This window comes from Stylophora pistillata, chromosome 1 (assembly GCF_964205215.1).
Source record: "Stylophora pistillata chromosome 1, jaStyPist1.2, whole genome shotgun sequence".
Taxonomy (NCBI): domain Eukaryota; kingdom Metazoa; phylum Cnidaria; class Anthozoa; order Scleractinia; family Pocilloporidae; genus Stylophora; species Stylophora pistillata.
Genome location: NC_142519.1, coordinates 6,005,439 through 6,032,100, shown reverse-complemented (window position 1 = coordinate 6,032,100; position 26,662 = coordinate 6,005,439). Strand labels below are relative to the sequence as shown.

The following is a 26,662-nucleotide window of genomic DNA, read 5'->3' as shown; positions in this document are numbered from 1 at the left end:
CCAATCACAAAAGCGCGCGCACTTTGTGTGAAAGACACCCAAGTTGGAGCAGTTATACTGGGTCATTTGGGAATTGCATTCTGCCATGGATGACGCTTTTGGACACGAATAGCACAAGTGCGAAGAGCCTAAAGAACCGGCGAGAAATAAACAGTAAATTAAGAAAACGCGTCGACTCGACCAGCCAATTTTTAAGGTCACTTATTGGTCTCCACTCACTCAGTCAGTGAGTGAGTGAGTCAGTCAGTCTGTTAATTCGCCAAACCTTGACTCTGTCATTACGTCAGTCAGTGTTGATCCTGCCAGAGAGATAACAAACGAAGCATGAACTAGACATCATTCAAAAATTCATTTCGGACACACAATTGCATTTCACGTTAGTGACGAGAAAACTAGCAGGCCGGCGTGATGGAATCAAGTACAAACGCTTTTTTTCTTTTTTTACAGAACAAAAATCATGTCGTTCGTTTTTGATATATCATATATAATTATATAGATCGCAAAAAGTGATTTCTGTTTTAATCGAACTCTCTTCTATATAAGAATTAAAATGAATAAAATTGGTTCATTTCTTTAAGAGTAAGGGAAATGCACCCTACTTACACAATCTAAATGGCTAACACCCACCTAATCTAAATTTAGATCAGTGGGTTCAAGCCGTGTCAAATGATCATCTAAGTCTTCCCAGTAGCTTATTAAATATGTATAAACATTTCGACCAATCAAATTCCTTCACTTGGAATGCGCAAGGGGAAATCCTTTACCGAATAGTTGCGAATTCGCTAGCTCTACTTGGTTTGGACGTTTAGGTATTATCGGCTTTGTCGTGTACTTTTGGCGCTTCTTCGTCACTATGACTGACAAGGATACAAGTAGAGCTCGCAAAAGAACATATAATAAAATAAGCGATGTACAAAAGTCAAAACTACAAGAATATTATGACGGCGGCATGAAAACATGCAGTTCTGATAATACGGGAAAGATTGGTGTGGCAGCCGAGGAAACTGGGCTGACTATTGATCAAGTAAAGGTAAGATATTTATTAGTTGGACTGAAACACTACCATGTTTGATGTATGCGGAATACACCGCCACTTATTTACATCTCGTTGAATAATAATAGCGATCATTGTGGTGACTGCTTCTTTCTTCAGAGCGCACCGACATATGTAAATGATGTAGTGGTATATTGTCCTTCAGAATTATACTTCCCTTACTCTATGTACTGTACCAACTTATCTTTTAAAGGATTGAATCTTAAACAAAATTTTGCCCGTCATACACCAAGGTCAAGGAAGTTCACTGTACGATTGTACTATTCATAATGAGGCGTTGTGGTAATTGTTTGCCTCGTTAATTAAAGGAAGCTCCCATGTTTTTTTTTTTAATAATTGTTTTGTACCGTTTTATGCTCGAAAATACGCTTGCAGTCTGCAGTATAATCAATGATCAAGAATATACTGGTAAAAGAAGATAGGCGTTTACTCATTCATTATTATAAATTATAAAGAATAGTTATTTTGTGTTACCCTATTGAGAGCTAACGTAATCAACCTTAGTGAAACGTAGGCTAACCCTAGTGCCCTGTTGGCCAACAGAAGAGCTAGTTAGGCTAACCTGAGTGCTCTGAGGCTAACCGGAGCACAAGTTTGGCTAATTGGAGCTGACAAGTAGGCTAACCTAAAAGTGTTAATAGTAGGTAACCTGAAAGCTAACGATCGAATCCTGGCTCGAAGTTTAGGTTACATCCTCAATCTAGAGTGGTTGAATGTTACATTTATCATCCATTCGACATCCATGTACATGCCAAGAAGATCTACCTTTATTAATTTGTTGCCAGCCAATCATTCTGTTCTGGATCGAATACAATCTATTGATCAAGTAAAGTATACAAGCTCAGAGCTTCTGCGTGCAGCTTGCATCGATATTAATAGGGTCAGGTCCTGCCAGGGGGTTCCCTGTGTTGCTTGTCTGAATTTAAAAACCTACGGTGTCATTATTTTGTCTATATTTCTCCACCTTGTTGTTGTTGTCGGAATTTTGGTGAACAAGATCTTAATTTTTTCAGACTTTCATATATTATGCTATCACTACTTTTTTGGCCATGTCCCTTGTGGGAATTTACCCTGGCTGGGCCTCTATAGGGCCAGCAAAGGAAAGAGGGCAAAAAGGGAAGGGTTGCTATTGTAGCTTAAGGCATTTTGAAATATGTTATTTTAATGTGATACATTTATATAGAAATGGATTGGAAATGCTAGACAAAAGGAAAAGATAAGTTCTGGAGTACAAGCAGCTCCAAAGCCAATTAAGATTCCGATGGGTTCACGTGGCTCACACTCCTACAACAAGTCTTGTTCTGTTCAGAGTATTTCAAGTCAGGTGAGAGGCCTGATAATGTTTTCAAACACTAAGAACAAATTATTTACATGCATTGTAACTATTATAGACCATTGCTAAAATAATTATAGGGTAACATTAGAGTCATTACAATCCTGGGGGATGGGTTTGCAAATCCCCCCCTCCCCCCCTCCATTTAAAATAGTTTTTCAGCATTTGCCAGGCAAAATGCTTAGAATTCAGGCAACAGTAGAATCAATTTTAAGGCAGTTCTGCATCAGTTTAATGCTAACACATTAGGAAATTGTGTAATTTTTTCAGGCATGGAGGTCACAGTCCCCCCCTCCAAGTCCAAGGGTGCCTGAACGTCTATGGGTATCATTAATAAACCTCTACCAGTGAATTATTTCTAAGAAATGAATATTGTAGCTTTCTCTCCTAACTTTGTCTGCTGGATGTTAGTTTTATTTTGGTGCCAGAATACCAGATTTAAATCAATAATGGACAGTGGTTTTGTTAAATGTTTCTAAACCCCAGGAGGGGCACTTGCAAAGGTGGGGGTCCAACAGAGCTCTATATTGTAACCCAAAAGAGTTTTCATCCTCAGCTTCTTTTAACCTTTGACAACATAATGGAGTGGTTGATTAATTTATTTTCAATTTTAGTTAGATCTTTGATTGCTGAGGAAACTGAAAATCATGCAGTGACACTATAATAATCAAACTAACTCAATTGATATTCTGTGGAAATGAAAACTTTAATTTTTTTTTTTGCTAGATGAGTGCAAGAAATTGTCTTTGCCTCAAAAGAACAAAGAAGCTGCCAAGAAGTTGCATGACATGACATCTGCAGAAAAAGATGAGTTCAAAGGAAAAGCAGAAAGTTTAAAGGCCCCGGATGTTTCAGAGCTTAGTGAGGCTCAAAAATCTAAGTTGATATCAGCTCACAGGAAAAATCTTCTAAATGAGGTAAAGATTTCAATCACTTTAAGAAATAATCTCTAAGTCAAATTCCAATTAGGCAGCATAAACCATGAAAATTCAGAATAATTTAAAACTTTATTAAAAGTGGATGAATAATTTCTAATTGTTGTTAGTATAATTTCAGAGCTGAACAAAGAGTTTCCAACAATCTGATTGGTCGAGCGGTTCCATATATGACGCTATATAAACCGCTCTGCATGGTTTATATAAAATGTTAAAATAAAATGTTAGTAAATGTTACTAAAATGTTATGATTTTAGAAATTTCTCTGTTGTTCAGCTCTGAAATTATACTAAAACAATTATTCACCTCAGGTTCGGTGAGTATTGTGGAATAATCCCCTCTACTTCGTCTCGGGGATTATTTGATGATATTCACCTCTCCTTCGGCGAATAATTGTTATTTATACTCTGTGGTAATTAATGGAACATGCAGATGTTTGTGTCCTTTTGAGTAATTATCCTCGTGCCACATTTTACTTTTTCATCTACTTCAACAGATCATGTTTCTGGAAGTCGCTTAGGCTGTGAATCTTCTCTGATTTTTCAAGACACTTCAGGCCAAGTGTACAACTTTGGATCAAGTGCAGGGTACTCTTTTTTATGCCTGAATCCTGACATCAACATCAAATTCCGAGACCACTTTGGTATTATATTATTACTTTGAATTAGTAATATTATAAACATCTTTGAAAGTGTTCTGTTGATTTTTTGGCATGCAACTGTATTTAGCAGAAGCTTATATCAGTGGCTTATACTATTCAGTGTGTCATCCAATTGACGAGATTATTCATGATTGTAAATAAGGTGAATATGTTATCAAAATAGACCAGAAACTACATAGTACCTCTCTCTTTATTCATTTAGCTTGCACCAATGAGAGGTTCACATACAAAGATGTACAATAGCTATTCAATTCCAAATACAGTAAGTTTTAAAATATACATATTATTTACTTTATAGTACAGATGTTAACATGTAATTGTTGTCATCATCATCATCATCATCATTGTCATCACTATTATTATTAGCTGATTGGTTGTGAATGGCTTATTCGATATATACCTTAATAGTAGCATGGGCTGAATTGCTAAGGTTTAGAATGTTATTAAGGTTGAGATCGGACGTCAACATTATCAGGTACCTCTGCCAGCCACTTCAGTCCATGTAACGACCTCACCTTTCCCCCCACACATCCCACCCCAGTGGAGGACATCCATCACACAGTAATCTCGTGTGTGGGAAATTCACATTTCCTACCTAATAACCCTGCAGGAAATGGGGCCTACAGTTTATTCGTCCTTATCCAAGAAGACTAGAATATCTATCCATTTCTTGATATTATCAAAAGGTAGAAAATTCTCCTCTGGTATTTTAAGGCCATGAGTATTGATCCGACTGGGCCTCGAGCCCGCACAACACAATTCGGCGCTCTAAGCAATTTAACTAACTTGGAGGCGGTAACAACAAAGATGATGATGATGTCTATAACAAAATCCTCAAACCTGATTGATTCTGAACAGCGATTATTTGATCTTTTATCTGAATACTGTAATAAGCAAACTGTCCAATTTGGCCTGTGTGATAATCATTACAGCTGCTTGTAATTGGACAGGTCAAATCTGACAGTAATATGCAGCCAATGAAAATCCAGTGGAAAATGGCACTTAAGCCAATGAAATTGAATTACTTATTCCTACCTTGTGTCTCACATTTTAGCAAAGAAAGTGTATGATGGGACATGTGGAAATGGTCAATAAGACTTACTGTCATACATTTCAGGGGTACTCAGGCTCATTACTTCCCCAATTACTTCCTAAATTTTACTCCACGCAGTACTATTATCATTACCAATCAATGTTTCTCTTTCTTTTGCACTGTAGGTGAAGCAATAAAGAAACCAGGCAGCAGGGTGCCGTATCTACATGGGGGTTTTACAGTAGAAAATCTCCCAGATGGCATTTTCTTTCAGAAACCCTTCCATTATGGCACTAAGCAACTCAAGGCCATAATGGAGAAAAAAAGCGAAATTAAATTTGTGATTACCGATAATTTAGATATCAACTTGCAAAGCAACAGGAATGTTATTCCCTCTCTAACTCAGCCTGAAACAGTAGTCATTCTTCTGTCCAGGATAGTGGACAGACAATGTGCAGAAAGGGTAGTTAGACTGTCTGAGAAGATTAAAGAACAAGATGTGGAGGTTGTGGAGTTCAGACTTGACCAGGAAGAGAGACTAAGATTAAATGAATATATATAGTTTTTATTTTGAAGATGATGCATGGCTTGCTGTCGGTGCTAATATTCAACACTCCACAGAAGCACAAGGGCTTATTGTCCCAGTGTTTACTGAGTCAGAAGATGAGAAATTCTGGCATTTCTACAGTATCCAGAATCCATCAAAACTAGTTAAAGCATCATTTACTTTCAAGCTAAAAGGGTATTGGCTTGACTTACAAGGCCAATACAACTACAAATTACTTAACAATCATCAGGATTGTGTTACTATTGCCAACTTGATCAAAAATGGACCCTATGGGCCATTATATTTTTTGCAGAGGATAGAAATTTCAGATGACCAGTATTTTAATATACCTGAAGTATTTAACAATGCAATATAAGCTGCCTTAAGAAGTAGCACTATTATTTGAAATTTAACAATATTTATGTACTTTAATTCAGTGTGGGCACAAGACTAGAAAGGCATAAAATCATAAATCACATGAAGAACTACATTGAGAAGTTTTTAGTGCCACATACGAGCACATCTTTGAATTGCTATTTAGACAAAACTTCAAGATCCATGTAACAAAAAAGGAACATTCCATCCAACAATGTAAAATATCAAAACTCAAAACTTATGAATTCATTTTCCACTCAAATCACTGAAATCATTATCAATCACCATCATATAATTTTATAGACTATGCTACTAATGACTTCCCCCAAATTATATGTAACTACTGCTGTATATGTAGACAGAAAACAGGAACTCAAACTGGTAGCATTTTTTTTTGTTTTATCAAACATAAACTTTAATTTAACATACTTTTTCGAAGAACCTGTCAGAAAGCCAATTTTCAATGATAGCCAGCTGACAAACAGAGAATCCTAATCGTGGTTCTTAAATTGTTACTATTATCAAACTATAGATAATGATTAGCCTAGAAGTTTTTTTGCTCATTTGTTGATCATTTTCAGTGGTCAACCCAAGTGGTGTGTGACTCTATAAATGAACAGAAAATGTAGTATAAAATACTTTTAATTTATTACCTTTATGTTGTATATTATAACAATACATTATATGCATTTCATATTTTGTAACAAAGACCACTTGTACAAAAAAAAAAAAAAAAATTAACATAAAATTAAAACTCAGCATCTTTTGTGGACTAGTGACAGGTACTTTTCAGAATCTTTGCCGATATTGTGTACTTTTGGTAGGTGGTAATCGAAGCGTTGTCCAACCCAGGTACATCCCCGTAGTGGACAACATCTCATGCGCCTCGTGGTTTTGCTGAAAATATAGGGAAAATGCAATGTGTCAAAATGAGCATGAATTGAAAAAGGTTAAGAATGCTGTTTACAGTAGAGAAAACACTAATCTATGTAACTACAATGAACACAATCCTCTTGAAAGCAGAACTCAGAACAATAAGAAATTTAATAAATTACCTATTTTCCTGATTTCCTTTGCCCTTTTCCTGATTCTTTTCCCTATTTAGCCCCTCAACTTCACTCTTACTCAGCTTATGTGCATGCTTCAAATGGTTTGAAAGATTATTGTATTCCTTCTGGCAAATCTGGAAATAAAATTATAGCAAAATAGATATGTGAATATTTCATTTTTGAATCATCATGACTGCTTAGCTTTTAATTGCAAAATGACAGGTAGCTGAGATCATTAGATCTAGATAGGCCAAGCATCAACAAATCACCTGCAAAGAGTGATCTATTCGTATGTAACATTGTTTTGTGCAAATAAAATTCCAGATTCCCATACACTGCTGTGCTAATAAAATAATAATCCAGCAATGTTGCAGATTGTTTCCCAAAGTATTTTCTTATGATAGGAAGGGATGGGCCAATATCAACATCTTAAAGGTATAATTCTAGATGTCATTCTCACAGCACTGTACAGACTCCACCACCTCTGTGGTTTGAATCCTTTTGAGTACCAAGATGGGTGTCTTTTGTTTATAGTTATACATCATAGTGCTACATATGTACCTTTTAACATAAAGCCCAAGGAGAAGGGGGTTGTCAGGCTAGCCATGGAAATTTGACTGTGAGGGCAGTCCCCAAGGTAGGTGTTTTGATTTTCTGTCATTCATGTCCCTTGGGTGCATGATGAATTTTGGCAATCGTTATAAATGACCACACTCACTTGCCCTAAGGTAGGGATTTAGACACTTTTTTCACCAATTTCGGTGTCCTGACAGGGGTGGCAAATATGACAATTTTTGGACAGAAAATATCAAAATCCCCAAACCTTGCTTGACCCCTCCTCCTGACCCCGTCTCGTCCGTTACATTGAAAACTTAACAAGTCATACTCACACTGCAGGGGTATTTATAAATTTGTTTCCTCAGTCGTTTCCTCCGCTGTGGCAACTTTGACAGGTTATGATCATTCAAGTGACTTAAAATGCTTTCGGCCTCGTTGGACATCTTCATCTTTATCAATTCCATTGACATTCCTGTACGAATGGAGGTTGTCGACTCCACGTTTCGGATCTCATGGAAATGGCAAACAAGATTTTCCATTAAACCGAGAAAGTGGCTTCTTTGCGTTAATCCAATATCCTTTGCCACTTTCTTTTCTTGGCGAAATTGAACAACAAGATCGATAGGGTCGTATCCATTTTCGAAATGGAAATACATTTCAATTGAAGGGTGCAAAGAGCAGCGTAAGTTCGTGACCTCCCTCCCTCTGGCTTGTCTGGGGGTCTGGTTCCCAGTCATTGAGGTTAGAGGTAGACAGCTGTAGCATTACTCAGCCTTTGAGTCTTTCAGTTCAAAGATGTAGTTTGAAGATATGCCACGCACAACACGTTTTCTCTTTTTTTTTTTTTTTTTTTTTTTTTTTTTTTTTTCAGCAGCAATCGATTGAAAAAAGAAAAATGAATCGCGGTGTCCCAGTACGTCACCGTTCCGTCTCTTTTTCCTCGCCTTCCCCTTCTCCCTCCTCCCACGCCTCACACCTTAACTCCCCCCACCCCCCTTCCCAACTTTACCTAGATGCGATGATTCTTCCACGTTTGTTACTTTGATTGCCAGAAAAACATGGCTTCTCGATGTAGTGGAGAAGTTTCACATTATCATGGTCATCATAGCGCAAGGACACCAGCGCTCGTGCTAATCTCGTTAAAAGAATTTAGAAAAACTTCACATGGTTAGCCAACCCACAGTAAATAGCTGTTATGATATCTTCTTGCAGAAACATGAATTCACCGTCAAAAATAATCTTGAAACACAGACGTCCGTAGACACAATTGTGAACACTGGAGAGGAATACGGTAGTTATATGCTATAATGAAATCATGTGCTAAACCTGACTACTGGACTATCTAGAAAAGGACAAAAAAAAAACCTTTAGAACAATTTTATGAAGAAATCAGTCGATAAAAACTATTACTGAACATTACCTTCGCCAGGAAAATGATATTTTAAGAAATAGTCTAGTATCATGGAGGTTGGAGGACGATCGACGTCGTGTGTGCCTTGTGGTTGATTTGCTACTTGATGTACAATAACACGACAACATAACGAATAAAGCGAAGATCCAGAGTTAGCAATTGATCGCGTTAAACCTCTGCGCAATTTGCAGAACACTTTTACAGAGTAGCGCTGACTGCCTGTTTACCATTTTAACAACATAATCCGTTAAGTCGCCTGAAATAATTACAACTTATAACCTTTCCTCAGTAATTCCGGCACGTGCTAATTTCGTTACGGGTGTGTCAATTTCGTTATGGCCTCACAAAGGACGTATACTGATATATTTTACTTGATATCATACATAACAGAAATTGGAAATTATGTGGCACATATTGACTATTTCATGGATGTCACCCAGATATGTTTAGCCTAAACACTGTATAGCAAGGTTACATAATGAGATCCATTGCCATCTAAGAATGATAGGAGATACATGGGTATATCTACATACATACATACATACATACACTTTATTTGGTATAGCAGTTGAATTAAGGCAGCTAAAAATAGCTGATGTGGACCAGCTGTTATCGAAACAATTTACATTAACAATATAAAAATTAATAAAAAGATAAAACCGCATGAACTCTATAGATAAGATCAACGATACAAATGAAGTTTGAAATTAAAAACGAAAAAGTTTTGTTGGACGGGTGATGGTTACGTAAACTATGCAACGCTCAAAAAGCGTCATTTCAGTTCAGTAAGGATGGTCCGAATTGACAATGTGCTAAAGGACGACGACCGAGTTCAGTATTTGGCTCATCAACTAGAGTATTCAAACCTAAGTTATATAAAGCGATAATTAAAATACAGAGTTTATGTAGATATTCGAGGCACCCACCCCACACTTGCTAATCTCTGTTTATCTATCATTCCCTTTGGTACAGATCGTCAAAGATGACTAATGTTTTTGTTCGACAATGGTGGACCTCTCAAAATTTCATGACAACGGTGACTCATGGTCCGACATCTTTTCCACGCCTACAATTGTACCTCCAGTGAACTCCAATCCATACAAACATGATTTTCAATCATATCAGAACCTAACAGAGTCTGTATGGGAGTCTAATAAAACGGGGTTTTGACTGGGTGGCTACGTAGAGCTGTCCACTTACGAGTGTCCGTTAATTAAGGGAGCTTCGGCATCGATTAGCGTATAAAATATGCCCTCTACACATGTTATGTATAGTCCTAATAACGTAAAACTGCAACGAATCACCACCAAGATGAAATTTGCCAACGGTGAGAATTTATGAAAACATATTGGATTAGCCAGTCATTACAATCCTACACGATGTATAGCCGCCCAGTTGGCCCAATGGATAGAGCGCTTGACTGTTGTGCGGGAGGTCGAGGGTTCGAGCCCCGGCCGGGCCAACACGCAAGGTCTTCAAATAATTGAGAAGAATTTGCTACTTTTCTATAAAATCAAGAAATGGTTAGATATTCTAGTCTTCTCGGATAGGGACGAATAAATGGAGGTCCCGTCTCCTGCAGGGTTGGGGGTAGGAGACGTTAATTTCCCACGCACGAGATTACTGTGTCAGTGGATGTCCTCCCCTGGGGTGGGATGGGTGGGTTTACTGGGCCCGCAGTAATTGGCGCAAGCTGTTGCGATGTCCCTGGCGGTTGGCGAAGCTACTAAAATAAATTGATATTTATTGGGTTTTCCGAGAGGTTTACCCACTATTAGCGCTCGCACGTAAACAAAACAACGGCTGTTTCTGTATGGTTTTGGCAAGCACCAGAGACAAAATGAGCTTTATTCATCATCAGATAATTCGCTGTCTGATGATAGTTCTAACACAAAGGCCTCATCGTCCACATCTTCCTCCATCATCAATTCGTCTGATTTCTCGTCATCAGGAAGATAGTCGATACCACTCAAATGAGCATAGGTTTTTGCTACCTTAGCATGATCAATACGTTGAGGGGAATCCAAGATACCACCCCACAAAAGCAGCAGCGAGGAAATGTGATTACAGTGAATCATCCGTTTTTTTTTTTTAAGGCAAGCTATCATTCCTGCATGAAGAGGGTCATCAGTGAGAGGCAGAAGCGCTTCCACTGATTCGTCTATAAGCCTGATTTCGTTTTGGAGAAAAGAGACGAGGCGATTCATTTTCTCTTTTAACAGCTCAAGCTCTTCCTGACACCTGTTGTGTAAGCAGAAAAGGTCAATTATCTGCCTCCTAATAAGAGCAGGAACGGTGTCCCCTTCCTCTTGGACTTCAGAGTAAATGCTGCTCCTTGGATCCTTAGCATCGTCATAAAGAATTTTGGGTACATCATTTAGAAGATACCCATTTACTTCAGACAAAGTTTTATGGATGGACTTCACGACTTTGTCGATCTGCTTTGCGAGCTTTATGGCAATTGCTTGGCCATCTGAAAATTAAAAAGTTCACAATAACTAAAGACGCAATGCAGTGGCAGTTTTATGGATAAGACGGAAAAATGTAAATGTGTAAGACCTGGAAACTGGGAAAATTTAGCCCTCATACCCCTTCGCAAATAATCGCAGTACAATGCCTAGCCTCGCAGTTAAATACAACTGGCATACGCAATAACATAACGACGGAATTACTGCAGACCATGATCACCAAAATACACATGCTACTGAATATTTTACAAAGCAATTTCTTCAGTTTATTACCAGCATATTTTCGCTTCAATTCCACCAAGAAACATCTTTCGGATGCCATACAATGTAACTTCAACAAGAGTTCGCTCTTTCTCTTCTCGTAGAGGCGTGACTTTACGGTTACAAACACACGGGACAAAGCGGACCATCTTTCTTTGATGTGATGCTTCTTTTCCATGGCTACTATGGCCTTCTCGTTCCTATGTACAATAAATGCAAGTTAGAGAGAATTATTATCTGTCTTTAATTTGGCACCCCTAATTCACTCTCTGCAGAACCTGATTATTGCAGTCGTTGCTGCAAGGAAGAAATTTGCATCTTTATGACTTACCGCTTGATTTTCTTTTCAACATCTTTTACCTTCCCTTCATCTTCATCTTGTACATAGTTCAATTCATTTCTAAAAAAAAAAAAAATTAAGTGGGTGGAGATAAGTACAAGATATGTTCAGTTTAATACTGAGTAATTATATCAGCTAAGGTGGAAAGAAAGGGAAGTACGAATACGTTTGTTATATTATTGTGAAAACGGGTTTTTGCCTTCACAAATAAACGGACGGATGGGGGACAACTCGATAAACTTCTTCTGGGAAAAGGTTTTTCCTGGGGGCACTCGCTGGCTGCAGGAAGGCCGAGATCTAATTACGGCTGTTGACTATCCTCGCAGCAATGACTAACAACAACAAAGTTGGCTCCAAAGTATATTTATTAAGTACCACTGAGCTGACTAGTTTCTTACCTGACTTGACCAGACTGGGTTTGACTGAAGAAAGCTCTACAAAACATCTCTATTCAAGCCGAAGTCACAAAGGATTATAGCTAATGCCATGAATCAACTAAAAGATTAGTTTCACGTAGTCTACCACAACGATTGGTTAGGTAGGAATTGCGCCTTTTACAACATTAATCACTTTCGAAAAGCTCAGGTACTCGCTATAATGTAAATCATGAATTTGGTAGGTGGTACTTCCACACTATTTACCTGAGTTTTTTTTAGACCTAAGGAGCAAGCTGACATATGATTCGTCCCACTGCAGTGTTAATCCTGTGACAGATTAATAATGTATTAGTGAATACAAAAAAACTGTTTTCCCTACTGATTTGTAATAAATGCTGAGGAATAAAACTACCGTGTTCTTTTGGTTTCAGCGCTTCCACTTCTTCCTTTTGCCACTCTTGTATCACATCATCATCACAACCTAGTACAGGTAAATGCAAATTGTATTGCAATAATCGGGCAGAAACGCTTGCATGTAAGTCGTTGTGCTGTTTTTCAATGCAATGAGTAAAAAAAAAAGTTTAAAATGTATACCTGGAAGTTTTTCAGTGAGTTCCTCAAGCTTTGCACTTACAGCATGTAGAAGAGTTTCTGCCCTAGCAAACTTTGCTTTTAGAGTAACACCTGTGAACATTGAAAGGAATCACTTTAATATGTGCTTATGAAAGTAATCAACCACGACTTACATCTTAACACACGTCCTTATTGAAAACATGAAGAATTGCAACTTATACGACAGAAAACACAGGGTAGATAAAGCTGTCCAGCTAAAGTTCTGGTCAATAGTTGATATATCTTTTACTTTTCAGCAAAACCTACAGAAACGTGAAAGTTATGTGTTCAATAAAATTAACCATACCAAATTTGTGATACAAATGTTGGGCATAGTGAAGAAGCCCATCAGTCAAAACATCTGTCCTCTTGTGAGCACTCATTTCTTTAGTGACAGAGGAAAACCTACGCAGAAAGGACCATAACCTTTCCACCCCTTCACCATCTGTCAATCCAGTTCCCTTGATCCTTCTTGGACTTTATTGGATCTACAGACAATCACATTGAAGATAAACCTAAGAATCAATATGGCATGGACCTTGCATGAGATAGTTCCCCAATACATGTACTAGCCTGCAGTGCAGGCAGATTTTAGCAGTGTGAGTGAATATTTCCAAATTGAGTGTTCAAAGCACCATCTTGAATTAGGAAAACAGTGGAGAGTTAGAGCAAAAATATGTTTACCAAGCCAGTAGGCGTGAGACCTCCTCCCGCATTGCATTCTCGCCCCAACTTTCCAGTCAAACAAACACTCAAAAGATAACAACCACTTAAACCACCTACACTGCATGCTATATACTCAAAAATTATAATTTTCAATTTAGGTAAAATAAACCTCGAATAAAGGTTCACCGGCCGGTGTTTCCGAAGCTGATAGGTTTATGTAGGGTGGCCACTCTTTTAAAAGGAACATGTACATGTGCTTAAATATTTTACCTCGCTAGCTAAGCTGACCCTTGGAGATCATTTGCTTTTGATTTTGGAAACTGCTGTCAGATTTCTGATCCCACACTGCTCACCCATTGGTAAGCATGGGATGTTTATTATAATTACAACTGTATTTAACCAATGTCGTGGTATTGCCACACATTTCTTCACATTGTCACCAGGCCATTTACCGTCAAAGTGATATATAATTACTAACCTGGCATGATGCCTTGTGCCCATAGCAATGGAATATGGGTATGGCAACATCAACACCTTCCAAGAGGCTTTCCTGAGATGAACACTAACAAATATAATCATGTAAATGAAAATTGTGTAAGAAGTAACAAACTATTCTGAAGTTAAGATGTGATCCTCACAGATATTCATGCAATTTAAATGCAAGCAATAATGGGAATTTAACCAAACACAAAGAAGAAACGAATCTGGCCCCATTGGGATTTCAGCCCATCACATTGTCATTACAATGCTCTATCCACTGAGCTATGAACTGCCATATGTTGGGAGCAAGCCAGTACCCGCGAGAGGAAGTGATGAAACAGGCAATGGACTAACGTGAGCTGCAAAAATGAAGTTTTATTTGATTGAGCCAACTGCTCAAAATTCATTTCATAACTCTGTCGATTACATCCTCATTTAATTCCCACAGTTCACATAATTCCAGACTGTTCCAATAAATATATCTTATTAGCCAAGCGCAAGGGCCGTACAGGGTGAATATCGGCCTGAGGTCTTGACAGTACGGACCGAGCGCAGCGAGGTCTGTACAAAAAAGAACGAGGGCTGATATTCTTCCAGTACGGTCCCGAGCAAGCTTGGTTAATAAGAGATTTATTATACGACTGAAGTTCAAAGGGACCCAAGTGCCTCAGGTCCAATACTGACAGAATATTGACCGGCAATAGAGCATTTTGATTGGTTGATTTTAGTTATTGGCCCTCTGACTTCCCGAGTCGTGTAATAAATTATTTTAGTTCATCCCAAATTTAATAGAAAATACTTTGGACAGTTCTACAAAATTAAATACCACTTTAGAATTACCATTTAGCCACCTGCACACTCATGTTCAAAAAATTTACTTACCTTCAAATGGTGTGCTAATAGACAAGCGATGTCATACATGATGATTACTCTGCTTCTGGTGCTCTCATTAAGACTTCTAAGCCTCTTAAGCTCATAAACAGAGTATGATATTCTGTAGAGAGAAAAGATTATTGAAAAGGTGAATCAATAACCAGTTTTTTCTTTTAAATATTTTTACACAAAATCTAAGACAAATTTAATATATTTCCTATAATATGACATTCAAATTTAAAACAAAGTTATACAATGATGATGCTATTAGTGTAAAAAATCATAGGATGCTCCTGCATTGTATATACAAGTGTGCTAATTGTCAGCTTGACAAATTCATAATAATCATGGCTCTATCATGTAATTCTAACAGACAATACATGTAGGATTGAGCACAACATTAGGTAAAATGTATTTACATAATTATACTCCATACCTTTCACCATGCTTTACGTTAAGGAATCCTTTAGGAAAGTCATGTCTGCATACTCGCCCAAAGACACCTTTCTCATCAAAGAGTTTGTTTTTGCCTTTTGATCTTAAAGCTGAAAGAACCTCTCCAGCATGGAAATTAGTGCAGTTCTGTGATAAACAAGGGACAAAAACAGAAAATCTTGAATTCAAAGGGCCAAAAGGAAAATCATGCAGTTCTCAAATTAACATCTGAGCATTGCATCACCTTATATACAGACCTGTTCCATGTCTGCTCCAGCTTTGCCATAACTGTTGACAAAATTGTCAACATCATCCTGGTCTGTAAATAGGAGTGTTCCATGTTTGGGTGTTCCTAAATCATGCCCTTTGTCCTTTTTTCTACACAATCCAAAGCACCCATCCATGCTTTCAATGAGTACACCATCATCCCATTCAAAAGAGAGGGGAAAAGAGAAAAATAGATATAAAACAGAACAGCAACAACAACTTAAAATGAATACTGCAGAACTACAGCACTAGTGTAAAGATGAGTACATTTTGTGTGCCCCAAAATGAATGCCATAATAATAATCCTCAAGTGCAAGCTACTCTTCAGAACAAATTACAATGTATAGTTACCCTTGGACATATAGGACACCAAGCTCCATTGTACAAATTTGCATTGTAGTTTGTACAATGCTTGTACTGATGCATGAAATACCTTCACGTGAAAACAACAAAATGTCAATTAGGACCAATTCTTTTCTTACAGCAAGTCAGTAGATGTACATGTACAGCAAGAAATATGTTTGTAAATTAATGTACATGGAATGTTCACCTTAAAACAAACAGTCAATGTATCTTTGAGTCATATGAACACAAAAGCGACAAAAGCAAAGCATGAGTTTGACAGCTATATATTTAAGCTGGGCAACTAGATAATAAATAAAGAAATATAATAATTATATAAAGAAGCACTTGTAAATCATATTGTGACTGCCTCTACTATTACTATTACTACTACTACTGCTACTACTAATAATAATAATATTAATTAATAATAATAATAATATAACAAGAACAACAACAATAATAATAGTAGTAATAATTTTATTACTTCTAATATCAATAACACCTTAGTAGACCTTGTACGTCCACAAATTAGCAGCTTTGATACTCTCAACCTATAACCACACATACCTGAATTCTTCAAAGCATTCTGAATTAAGGATACTGTAAATTGAGCTCACCTAAAAAAAAACATACCGTCCAACCAAAATCAATCAATTAAAAAAAGTCTGGTCATATGTCTGAAAAAGACTCTTTGCAAGCGAACCTACATGTGTTGGTTGTAGCTGAGGATTGAGTTCTGTGATCACTTCTGTGATGTTTAGCAGGGACACTTGACAATGAAGAAAGACCTTCTTCACAAACTCCATCAGTTTGAAGCTGAAACCTGTGGTGGGATTTGCTGGTGACCCTGGCCAGAACTGACATTTCAAGAGTGTGACAGCATGCGGCTCACAATCAAAAAATAAATGAACAGCTTATGAAGTTAAGTAAACAAAACAAACAAAACAAACAAAAAAAAAACATTACATACAGCTTTACATACCTCTTACTTTGTTGAGGGCCATGTAGACACCTTAACCAAGCGCGAGGGCCATACTAGGAGAATATTGGCCTGAGGTCTTGAAAGTACAAACCAAGTGCAGCGAGGTCTGTACATAGAAGTCCAAGGGCCAATATTCTCCCAGCATGACAGAAAAGGCTCTTACAGATAGATGCAAGCCAAGTTTATTGTTTTTCTTTGGACTTAATGGCAAGCCATATCATTACAAAACTTAATTGCATGTGGAATCATTCAGGACATTACCCGGTCCAATACTTAGAAATTATTGGACAGCCAATTATGGGCCCTGACATATTGAGAGAATTTAAATATCGTATCATTATCATCAGCGTTCTTGATTTTAGGCAAGCGGCAGGAAAATGTGACAAAGGAGCAGATAAAATTGAAAAAGAACGCTTCGTTTTAAAACCATTCTAGTATTTTCTAACCACTATAAATGAAATGAGCTGACCTGAGGCATCCAGAAGTCTGAACAGCTTTACTGTTGCGGTTCTGCACGTATGGCCATAGCTAACAGTTGCCTCATCCGCATACAAAGGAGAAAATACCCCATCCTAATAAAATAAAGAAAGTAAGAAGTAGATAAAAGTACAGTTTAACCAGATATGTTACACTAAAAGTAGCTAGAATACAACCGGCCCCAAAATATTCTTCCATTGCTCAAGTACATGAAACTTGTTTCGATTGACATGTAGAGCTCGTGCACATTCAACACAGAAGTACTGGCGACGGCCACAGTATTCACATCGTGTTGTAGCGATACTCTTTTGACAGTTCACACAGTTAATCTTGTCTGGAAGATGCTGTTCTTCGATGTACGAGTTCAGCAACTTTTCCCGTACCTTTTCCCAGTTAGCAGAGATACTCAAAACACGATTTTGCTGTTGAGTTGAGAGTTCCTGCTTGTCGAGATCGTCAAGAGGGACATCTTGTTCTACTAGACTGTTGGTGTCCTGACTATTTTTCTCCGTACTCTTATGAGGCTGCTTACCAAGATCCACTCTCAGCGGAATCGATACAGTGGTTTTCTTTCCATCGCGCCCAATATTCTTCACATCAAGGCAGACCGGCTTTAACCGACGCATTTCGCAGCGATCACCTTGGCTTGTTCACCGATGAGTTCGAGTGAGGGATTTCATTGGTCGAAATGTCTATGCATATTTAATAAGCTACTGGGAAGACTTAGATGATCATTTGACACGGCTTGAACCCACTGATCTAAATTTAGATTACGTGGGTGTTAGCCATTTAGATTGTGTAAGTAGGGTGGGAAATGATGCTTTTATCTCGTGGGAAGAACTGAGTTGTTTTGAGTAATGAGTACTCAGCATATGAAGAAAGATTCAAAATGATCTTGTCAAGAATAATTATAAGAAAAAAAAAAATGGAAACGCACGAGAATAACCTGAATAACCTGAATAACCTGATAACCTGACTCGGGATGCTTTGAGATGATTTTAGGAAAACTCCATAAACCCGAGCGTGAGTTAATGCAATTTCCTGTAAAATAAAACCCAGTCGAAATCAGCAAAACTTAACATGGAATGCCAAACTGACATAAGTGCCTTCATTTTCCCCCTTTCGTTTTTCTTATTGTTTGGTTTGTAAAACAGAGATTCGATGCAGTGCTCGCCGACTCGTGCCGTTCAACAAAAGCATAAAAGGAGTATTAAAACTTGAGCTTGCAAAGGTCCCTAATTGGTCGGTTGAGGTGGTTCTAGTCCACCACTCAGATGAGGATCAGATGATGGGAAGTTCTGTGCTTACTTACATAATGGTGATAGTGCTACGAGGAACGTTATCCCGCAAGGGAAAACTCGACGTCTTCCCTGTGACATCCTCGATGTTCGGCTGTTTTCAAATGGCAAGCATTTTGGAAAATTGAATGGCCTATGCTGGCTGGTGCAGATTAATTTTTAAATCCCCTCTTAAAAACGTCCTCATTAAGCGGCGGCAAAATCATTATGAAAACGTTTGATGAACTTTTGCCGACCAGGAAACACTGACCGAATGCAAAGGCGGTTTTTGATTATTTTCTGTACTTGTTTTGTTTGGGTTTTCTTGTTTCTTGTTAGTCAAAAGTTGATGTTGTTCATTATTTTAAGACTGAGGAAGTTTTTTTCTTACATGTTATCATCGAGGAGAGGATACAATCGCGGCACTGCCAGAGTTGTACAATAAAAATGAGAAAAAGAAGGAGGAAAAAAAAAAAAAAAAAAGAAAAGAAAAGAAAACGAATCCCTGCCAAAAAAAAAAGGTTGAAATCCGTTCAGTCGATTTAAAACTTCGAAAAAAGATGATCGGAATTTCAAAGTAAATCAAAACGAACTAAGATATAGAAAGAAAACAATTTTTTGGGATTTATCTAAAACTTATCATCATCAACATCATGGTCATCATGTGCCGAAAGCAATATCATGTGCTTCTCTAAATATACTCAAAACGTTTTTATAAACAAAGCTGAAGTTATTTAGATGACTTAATCAGACGGCCTGTTTCATAGTGATAACCTTTCTAATTCATCTTTTTCATGTAGGTCTTTGTAATAAAATCGGCTTGGTTGTAAAATTGCCAGTTGTTGACAACTTACGAATGTCGATTAGCATGGTCGAGTGATTGAAACATTAATGACCAATCGCATTTAAGGGAACAAAAATGCATCTTTGAGCCACGATAACCTCAACATTATACCAGCCAGGTGGCCACTGACGATTCACCCTGAAGATAGCATATGATGAAAGCGTGCACGACGCGTTTGTTTATTACACTACTAATTTATATTTTCAGAGGTAAGGGAAAATACTTCTCCGAGCGATCGAAGAAAATGTGTTTTTTTCTTGTTTGAACGTCATAATTTAAGTTCTTTCATGGTCCAACAGCTGCGGGTTATTCCAAAGCGTTTCGTAGTGAGCGGTTTCGAGGGAAGTTGTTCAAACTGTTGAACCCAGTCCGACGAACTGAGCCCAGTGCATGCGAAGAATTCGAAGGACAAAAAAATAGTTATCTTCTGCTGGGCGAAAAAACACATCGAAGGGTCATTACAAAGAGCTTGCATGTTGAATTTGCTAGTCTTTTACATATGCAAAATCAGTTTCAAACGAAGATATCAGAGTATGGACATATTCTGACTCATTCACCGTATGGTGAGAGTCTTAGCGGTCGATTCACCTAAAATAAAGCTGAAAGACGTCAAATTTAACAGGAAAAACTATTTCATCCTGGTATAACATGTTTACTTTAAAAAAATTGAGAATTGCTCAAGAGAGAAATAGCCATGTATTAAAATGTGTTTGTGGAGATACTGGTTTACTTCGGGTTAATGAAGCGGTGAAAGCAATCAGGAAAATATGGCTTACTTAGTTTCAAGGATTAATTCTTTATGGAAGTGCTCGATGGGGTGCGATTTAGATCCCTTTTTACTTAAAATGTAAAACGGTAGGTTGCCCGACAGATTAAATATTCATATATCAGCAGGTGATGATTTGCGAACGCCAGTTAAAATCGTTTTCTTGTCTGTTTGTATATTCTAATAGCTTCGATGGAAGATCGATTTTCAACTGCTAAACTTTAAGAAATGCCGGATACCGCAATATTCCAGCATAATTTAATAGTAGGGGATATCAGAACTGCAAGTAAAATCGCGAGTTTGAGGGTTATGCCATGTCTACATTGATCCTTATTACATGTAGTTATAGACCATGTTGGTTACGACAGTCATGCAAAGACTGTGGTTAAATGTCTTGTGTCATAATTGAATATATTAGAACTGCCTCGTGTGCTTTGAGAAAGCCAAGAGCATCTTAAGGTCCACTCATAGTTCAGTAAAAATCCCGTAAGAATGGAGAATTCAGGACAATTGTGAACTCTGTTAAAAAAATGTTCGTCCGGCAGTGTCCACATGCGCCTTAAAATCACGCCTTTCCGAATCAAGGAAAAGCCGCCATCTATGTGCATCGCCGATAAAAGGGGCCTTAAGCAAACCACTACAGCGACGGCGACGAGGCCGTGGTAAAACAAAAGATCTAATGGGCAGAACAATAGTTCAGCACGTGCGTTTAAAACTTTGACCATTCCTTAGACGTCCTCTGCAAAACAACAACGTGGGATCATGCAACTCCCTCCCCCCCCCCCCCCACTCCCCGAAAAAAAAAAAAAAATTGAAGTGCGTGATCTGAGAAAGGAAACCCCGATGGAAAATTAGTTAAGTTTCCGTTTGAAGCTAAACGCTGCTCACATACGTTATGCGGAAGTTGAGGTGTGGTGCCTTAAGAGACAGTGAAGAAATTCAGCCATTCGCGAATTCATTTTTTAATCGACATCTTCCGCGGTGTTGCCGCCTTGACTGCCTAAGGGCTAAGAAAGGGAGGAAAGCACTGCTTCACTGTAACATGGGCTTAATTAATTCAATAGCATTGCCATCTTTCCTTTTTCTACTGCTGAATATCATTCAGATCCTTTCACTCAAAATCATCAGTTAAGCCGAGAGCTGTTATACCGTCCACACTGCACAGTCTTGTCCTTTCTGCCGATGGTGTATATTCATTTTGTTGTTTCGTACTCGTTTCAGTAACTGTCGCAGAGAGAAATGCGGCTTGCATCCAGAGAACGGTTGATTATCACTGCTGTCGATTTCCATTCCGCTACAAAGGGGTAAAATACAGGAAATGCACAAATAATGGAGACGCCGAAGGCCGCTTTTGGTGCGCCACTGTAGACGTTAGAGATAGCAATAACGAAACAAGTAGCTGGGGCTACTGCAAATGTAAGCTTACTCTAAATCCTGTATTATGACCTTTATCTCTAGAAGGCATTCTCAGAATGGTAAGCTTTACTGACGTTACTTGTCTTCCCTTCACACAGTGAGAAAATCGCAATGTCTTGTAAAGACTACAGAAGGAGACTGTTGCAAATTCCCGTTTAAATATCTTGGGAGAGACTACCTCAGCTGTGTAGCCAATGATAGTGATCCAAATGGTGGATACTGGTGTGCAACACAGAATGAATCTAACAGGTCTTTGAGCAGATCGGACTGGGGATATTGTGCAGGTAAGTGTAAATGGAGGTGTTTAACTTTCCCTTGACCAATAGCAGGTTAGAATACTAAGCCATTTTCCTACTGCCCTCGATTATCAGATCAGAATGACTGAAAGTTGCCTAAGATCAGACACAATAAACACAAAATATACTTGCGTGTGTTTAAGCTACACTTTTATCACCATCGCTCTGACGATGGGCTAACGCTCGAAACTTCAGCGTTGAAACTTTTACGAAGGCCAATTTACATTTTCAATTCAATTGATAAAACCCCAATTACCTTTTTATACTCCCCCACCGACGCAGCACCACAGTTTCCCTGGAAACGTACCCTCTTAATTCATACAACTACTATCACCATTTAGTATAATTTCAGAGCTGAGCAAAGAGTTTCCAGCAATCTGATTGGTCGAGCGGTTCCTTATATGACGCTATGTAAACCGCTCCATGCGGTTTATATAAAATGTTAAAATAAAATGTTAATAAATGGTACTAAAATATTATGATTTTAGAAATTTCTCTGTTGCTCAGCTCTGAAATCATACTAAAACAGTTATTCGCCTCAGGTTCAGTGAATATTGTCGAATAATCCCCTCGACTTTGTCTCGGGGATTATTCGACGATATTCACCTCGCCTTCGGCGAATAATTGTTAAATATAGCGGTTGCCTCCTATCCTAGCAAAGAGACTGTTCGTGACAGGTATATATCGTACATTCTTGATAAAAGAGTTTCCTAAGTGGCATGTTTGATTAAACAACAATGTCCATAAAAATCAATGTGCTTTCCTTTCGTACGTCTAGTCAGCCTTCAGTACAACCACATCTTAATGGCCACGAAGAGGATACTATCTATTACTGCCGCGGGCGACTAATTCTAACAAGCACAATTTTAACACGGCGAAACGACACGACATGAAACAACACGGTTAAAACTGCAAATAGAACAGGAAACGAAAACCTATTACAATATAAACAACACTAAATACCCAAGGAAAGCTACAAAGGAAACGACGACGAAAACTACTTAATACAAACTTACATTTGTTGCGATGTTGTGAATCCTGCCTAGTGGCGAACAAGTTGCGCGAAGCGAAAAGAACGAATATGCCAACTACACTTGACAAAACTGCACTGGAAAAAAACTGCACAAACTACAACGAACAATACGGTTTAAATACATGCTACGTAACGTAATGACACAAAGAAAGCGCACACAAAACTTTACTACAATTAACACTACTGCACAAGAAACAATAGACAAAAAATAATGCGTAGCGATCTACACTATCTTTAAAAAAATACGCAGTTGGTTGGGTAAAAATTGAACGAACCTTTTTTTTTAAAGAGATTCAACCTCGTTTTGTTAAATTGCAGGTTCAACGTGCTTCTCATGTCGAAGTAATACATCTTGGGAACATTGTAACAAAAATATGATAAAGAAGATATGTCCTTATAAGTTTGAACATTGCAGTGCAATAACAAAGGAAGAGGCATTTACAAAGGATTGCGCTTCAGACAGTGACTGCACAAATCTTAGTCAGCGCTGCAACGGCCATCGTAAATGCTCACAGCAGTGTTGCCATGGGAACTTGTGTAATGCAGGCAAAAGTCTGAAGGGCTATCCTCAAGGAATCATTGCTCTTTCATTTGCTGCTGTGTTCTCAATCAACTTTTCCTTATTAAGAGAATCTGAGATAGGAAATGGTCCTTCCTAGGTGCGCGTCGATGGTATCTATTCACAACAGCGTAAATATTGTTTGCCCGCCTTTCTAGGGTAGATGTCACGTAACAGACTGCGCATGCTCGCTGAAGGAGGTCATCGTCGCTCGTAGTCGGCAATTCTTGTCACCCAAAATTCTTTCCGTCATTTACACGAGACGCCATTGAATAAATGTCAGAGATTCGATAACAAATGGGTCTTGGTCAGACAAAGGTTTTATAGACAAAGTTTTTTTCCGACGGAAAATCAAAGACATATCAAAGGATATCAAAGGGGAAGCCAAAGTTGACTGATAGAAAGGATCCTTTCTATCCGACTGATAGAAAGGATCCTGGAGAAATGACAAGTGCATTATAAATTATAAATTATAGATCTACGAATACGCTACCAGAAAAAAAGAATTGCCCTAGCCAATCATGATGTCTAATTTTAGTGACTGATGTTAGAGTTTTCTAGTACACAATGTCACGTGATCAGTTTTCCATCTGTGGATTGTCACGAGATTGAAGATTCTAAATAGAAAACCCCAATTTTGTTTTTTGGACTTTTGACTAACATATTACAACTTACAATAGCTTGGATGACTCGTGTGTAAAGGTCAGTTCTTCTGTTAGAACAAAGGATGTCTTCAGGATAGAAAGCTAACTATGATTACAGGATATTCTGAATGTGTAGCATTTATATCAATGACAATAATTCAGATCTTGCTGACCGTATCATATCATAAGCAGTCTAGATGTCCCTAAAATTATTCAATATACAAGAGCACACCTGGCTCGTCAAGTTTACGAAACTGCTTGACTCATTTTCTTAAAAAGCAATGTGAGCAAATATGCAATCATTGTTAAATCTCAATCACTGTGGCAATTTCAGAATACATCTTTTAGTCGGTAGTTTATTGTCTTAATACTAGGAAGTACAATCTTTTGTCTATGTTATCCTTACCGTCGATTTTATATTTGTTTGTTTGTTATATCAATATTGAGAAAGTCTGTGAACAATACATAAAATAAGAAGCAGAGCGCGTGAAACCAGAGATAGGAGGACCCTTTTGAGCCAGCATTACACAAGTCAGCTGTACAACAAGTGACGTCACAATCCCCAGTCCTTGTTTCTTTGGCCTTTCTGCAACTTTTCTCTGCTGTTTGACACATTTTGATGTTGGCACATCCTTTGGCCACCTGGAATGAATTGCAGTATCGATCAGTCCATCAGGCAATGAGATCAAATTCAGATGGAGTTCTAGATCCAATGTATGATTTACCAAAATATTTGGTCATTTTGCGCACCACAATGTTCTTGCAGAAGCTCTCACTCCTGATAACTGTGCAAAATGATAGAAAGGAGGAGTTTTCGTGATCGCTGGGGGTGTAATTCTTCATTTTATTAAAACTAGTTACGATATCATGTGATATTTGATTGCCAAAAGGATCCGAATTCTTATCACTTGGCAGACAATCCTAGAAAACTGAGACTTTGGAAAACATTCGTTGATATAATATTAATCATAACATTGCTTTTCAATCAATGTAACACCTCTCAAATACCTGTCCATTCTCGTTGTTCATTATCTCAATGCACCTGTCCTTGAGTAGTGGTTCCACAGGGCATATTTCTTCTCCCGTGTGTTTCCGACAGTCACTGCCTTCATCACATGTAAAACATATGATTCCGGATACTTCTGAAACAAATCACCAACATTGCTTAAGGGAGATAGTATGAATGAAGATTTAGAGAATAGTGAGGAAATAATAATTACTGTTAGGTGAATTGAGAATAAAAGAAAATGAGTAACCATGGTGGGAACTTGTGTGGAATGAATTTTTGACTGCTGAGTTTTGTCTTACACTGAATAAAGAGAAATTTGGCATTCAGTTCTAACCAACTTCTAGTGAGAAACCAGAGCCAAGTTGTTATAAGCATACTAATATTTAATCGAGAGTTACCTGTCATATTCGGTCATTAGGCAAATCCAGGACCAAAGTTATCCACACTTCAAACCGCTCTGCCCGAAAGAATTAAGCTAAAAAGCGCGAGCTATTTCGGTGACCACAGTCTTGTTCCCAGGGTCTCCCTTCTTCGAAAAGCGGAGATGGCCTTGGGAATTTGGTTGACGCAAAATTTAGGTGATAACCCATGAAATAAAGTTTAGCCGGCGTAGCCATAAGAAGGTTCCTTACATAGAATACAGAGTTACTTTGTCTAATTCGAAACCTAATTTTTATGCATATGTTATTTTCAAATTCTAATTTTCAGTAATTCAATTAGTTTGCCCTCTCCCTTAAAAACTGCTAATTAAAAATCAGGGTTAAAATAATGCTCAACAAATTGAAATTATGGTAAATTTGTCTAGTGTTTAACTTGCTTCAGTATCTAGCAACTCTTAATTTAAGGAATTATGTTCAGTATAGACCTGTTTTTATATCGGCAGATTCAGAATATCTTTTTTGGAAATGTGGAGAGTAATTAAAGTTTGGTTTGATATAGAGACATCTCGAAATTACGCGTGTCATTCTTTCACAACAACAGTTTTGAAACTTAACCCAACTTGTCTTTAGCAGTTATATAATTTAGGCTACAACCTATTTACCTTTGATGAATGAAAGCGCGACGCATAACGACGCAAGAATATTTGCCATCAGTTTTTTTTTCGCGAGAGTCCTTTGAACCTGTCGTCAATAATCCGACACCAGTCGTACAAAACGTTACTGTTCCTCTCAGATCCTTTCTGGCAAAATGTCCGAACGTGCTCTAAATACTGACGTATTCTTCTCCGACAGGTGCATTAACTGACTTTAACAATTCTTCGCTAATTTCACAGCAGTTG

General features: G+C 37.9%; 3 protein-coding genes and 2 pseudogenes across 9 annotated transcripts; 2 read left to right on the top strand and 3 right to left on the bottom strand.

Annotated features, from left to right (window-relative positions):
* Positions 1-26,662, bottom strand: LOC111334617 (uncharacterized). Of its 5 annotated transcripts, none has more exons than XM_088732299.1 (3): positions 26,426-26,662; positions 25,383-25,516; positions 1-128 (listed from the first exon to the last, which is right to left on the bottom strand). In XM_088732299.1, exons 1-3 carry the CDS (start codon positions 26,472-26,474, stop codon positions 63-65), a joined length of 249 nt encoding a protein of 82 aa, XP_088588425.1. In that variant the 5' UTR covers positions 26,475-26,662; the 3' UTR covers positions 1-62. The 5 variants fall into 5 exon arrangements, with proteins under 5 accessions (XP_088588425.1, XP_022796145.2, XP_088588416.1 ...); XM_022940410.2 differs by lacking the exon at positions 1-128 and adding an exon at positions 24,703-25,016 and having other exon boundaries at positions 26,426-26,623; XM_088732290.1 differs by lacking the exon at positions 1-128 and adding an exon at positions 24,703-25,016 and having other exon boundaries at positions 25,383-25,513; positions 26,426-26,623.
* On the top strand, positions 742-7,148 carry LOC148741008 (uncharacterized; annotated as a pseudogene). Its single transcript, XR_015991412.1, has 6 exons — positions 742-1,030; positions 2,238-2,378; positions 3,114-3,304; positions 3,819-3,965; positions 4,186-4,245; positions 5,202-7,148. The product of XR_015991412.1 is annotated as an uncharacterized LOC148741008 (transcript).
* LOC148741007 (uncharacterized) lies at positions 5,561-8,527 on the bottom strand. The gene is made up of 3 exons (XM_088732279.1): positions 7,878-8,527; positions 6,994-7,121; positions 5,561-6,835 (listed from the first exon to the last, which is right to left on the bottom strand). The coding sequence occupies exons 1-3, from the start codon at positions 8,280-8,282 to the stop codon at positions 6,694-6,696; spliced, it is 675 nt and encodes a 224-aa protein (XP_088588405.1). The 5' UTR covers positions 8,283-8,527; the 3' UTR covers positions 5,561-6,693.
* On the bottom strand, positions 9,495-18,188 carry LOC148741006 (uncharacterized; annotated as a pseudogene). The gene is made up of 16 exons (XR_015991425.1): positions 17,716-18,188; positions 17,532-17,634; positions 16,788-16,993; positions 16,648-16,697; positions 16,089-16,168; positions 15,726-15,898; positions 15,470-15,615; positions 15,043-15,154; positions 14,159-14,242; positions 13,322-13,502; positions 12,997-13,086; positions 12,815-12,883; positions 12,673-12,729; positions 12,017-12,089; positions 11,698-11,885; positions 9,495-11,429 (listed from the first exon to the last, which is right to left on the bottom strand). The product of XR_015991425.1 is annotated as an uncharacterized LOC148741006 (transcript).
* On the top strand, positions 19,733-25,641 carry LOC111334616 (uncharacterized). Its single transcript, XM_022940409.2, has 4 exons — positions 19,733-19,869; positions 21,648-21,842; positions 21,941-22,126; positions 23,490-25,641. The coding sequence occupies exons 1-4, from the start codon at positions 19,812-19,814 to the stop codon at positions 23,828-23,830; spliced, it is 780 nt and encodes a 259-aa protein (XP_022796144.2). The 5' UTR covers positions 19,733-19,811; the 3' UTR covers positions 23,831-25,641.

What these genes read in the sequence shown, in the direction of transcription:
- LOC148741007 (XM_088732279.1), bottom strand. Translation starts at nt 8,282, where the DNA reads ATGACTGGGAACCAGACCCCCAGACAAGCCAGAGGGAGGGAGGTCACG. An exon ending in TTTATAAATACCCCTGCAGT is followed by an intron (nt 7,122 to 7,877) that starts GTGAGTATGACT and finishes TTTTATTTCCAG; the next exon opens with ATTTGCCAGAAGGAATACAA. An exon ending in AAAGGAAATCAGGAAAATAG is followed by an intron (nt 6,836 to 6,993) that starts GTAATTTATTAA and finishes CTATATTTTCAG; the next exon opens with CAAAACCACGAGGCGCATGA.
- LOC111334616 (XM_022940409.2), top strand. Translation starts at nt 19,812, where the DNA reads ATGATGAAAGCGTGCACGACGCGTTTGTTTATTACACTACTAATTTAT. An exon ending in ACTAATTTATATTTTCAGAG is followed by an intron (nt 19,870 to 21,647) that starts GTAAGGGAAAAT and finishes TACTCGTTTCAG; the next exon opens with TAACTGTCGCAGAGAGAAAT. An exon ending in GGACTGGGGATATTGTGCAG is followed by an intron (nt 22,127 to 23,489) that starts GTAAGTGTAAAT and finishes GTTAAATTGCAG; the next exon opens with GTTCAACGTGCTTCTCATGT.
- LOC111334617 (XM_022940410.2), bottom strand. Translation starts at nt 26,474, where the DNA reads ATGGCAAATATTCTTGCGTCGTTATGCGTCGCGCTTTCATTCATCAAA. An exon ending in CGCGCTTTCATTCATCAAAG is followed by an intron (nt 25,517 to 26,425) that starts GTAAATAGGTTG and finishes GATTTGTTTCAG; the next exon opens with AAGTATCCGGAATCATATGT. An exon ending in TGAACAACGAGAATGGACAG is followed by an intron (nt 25,017 to 25,382) that starts GTATTTGAGAGG and finishes AATTCATTCCAG; the next exon opens with GTGGCCAAAGGATGTGCCAA.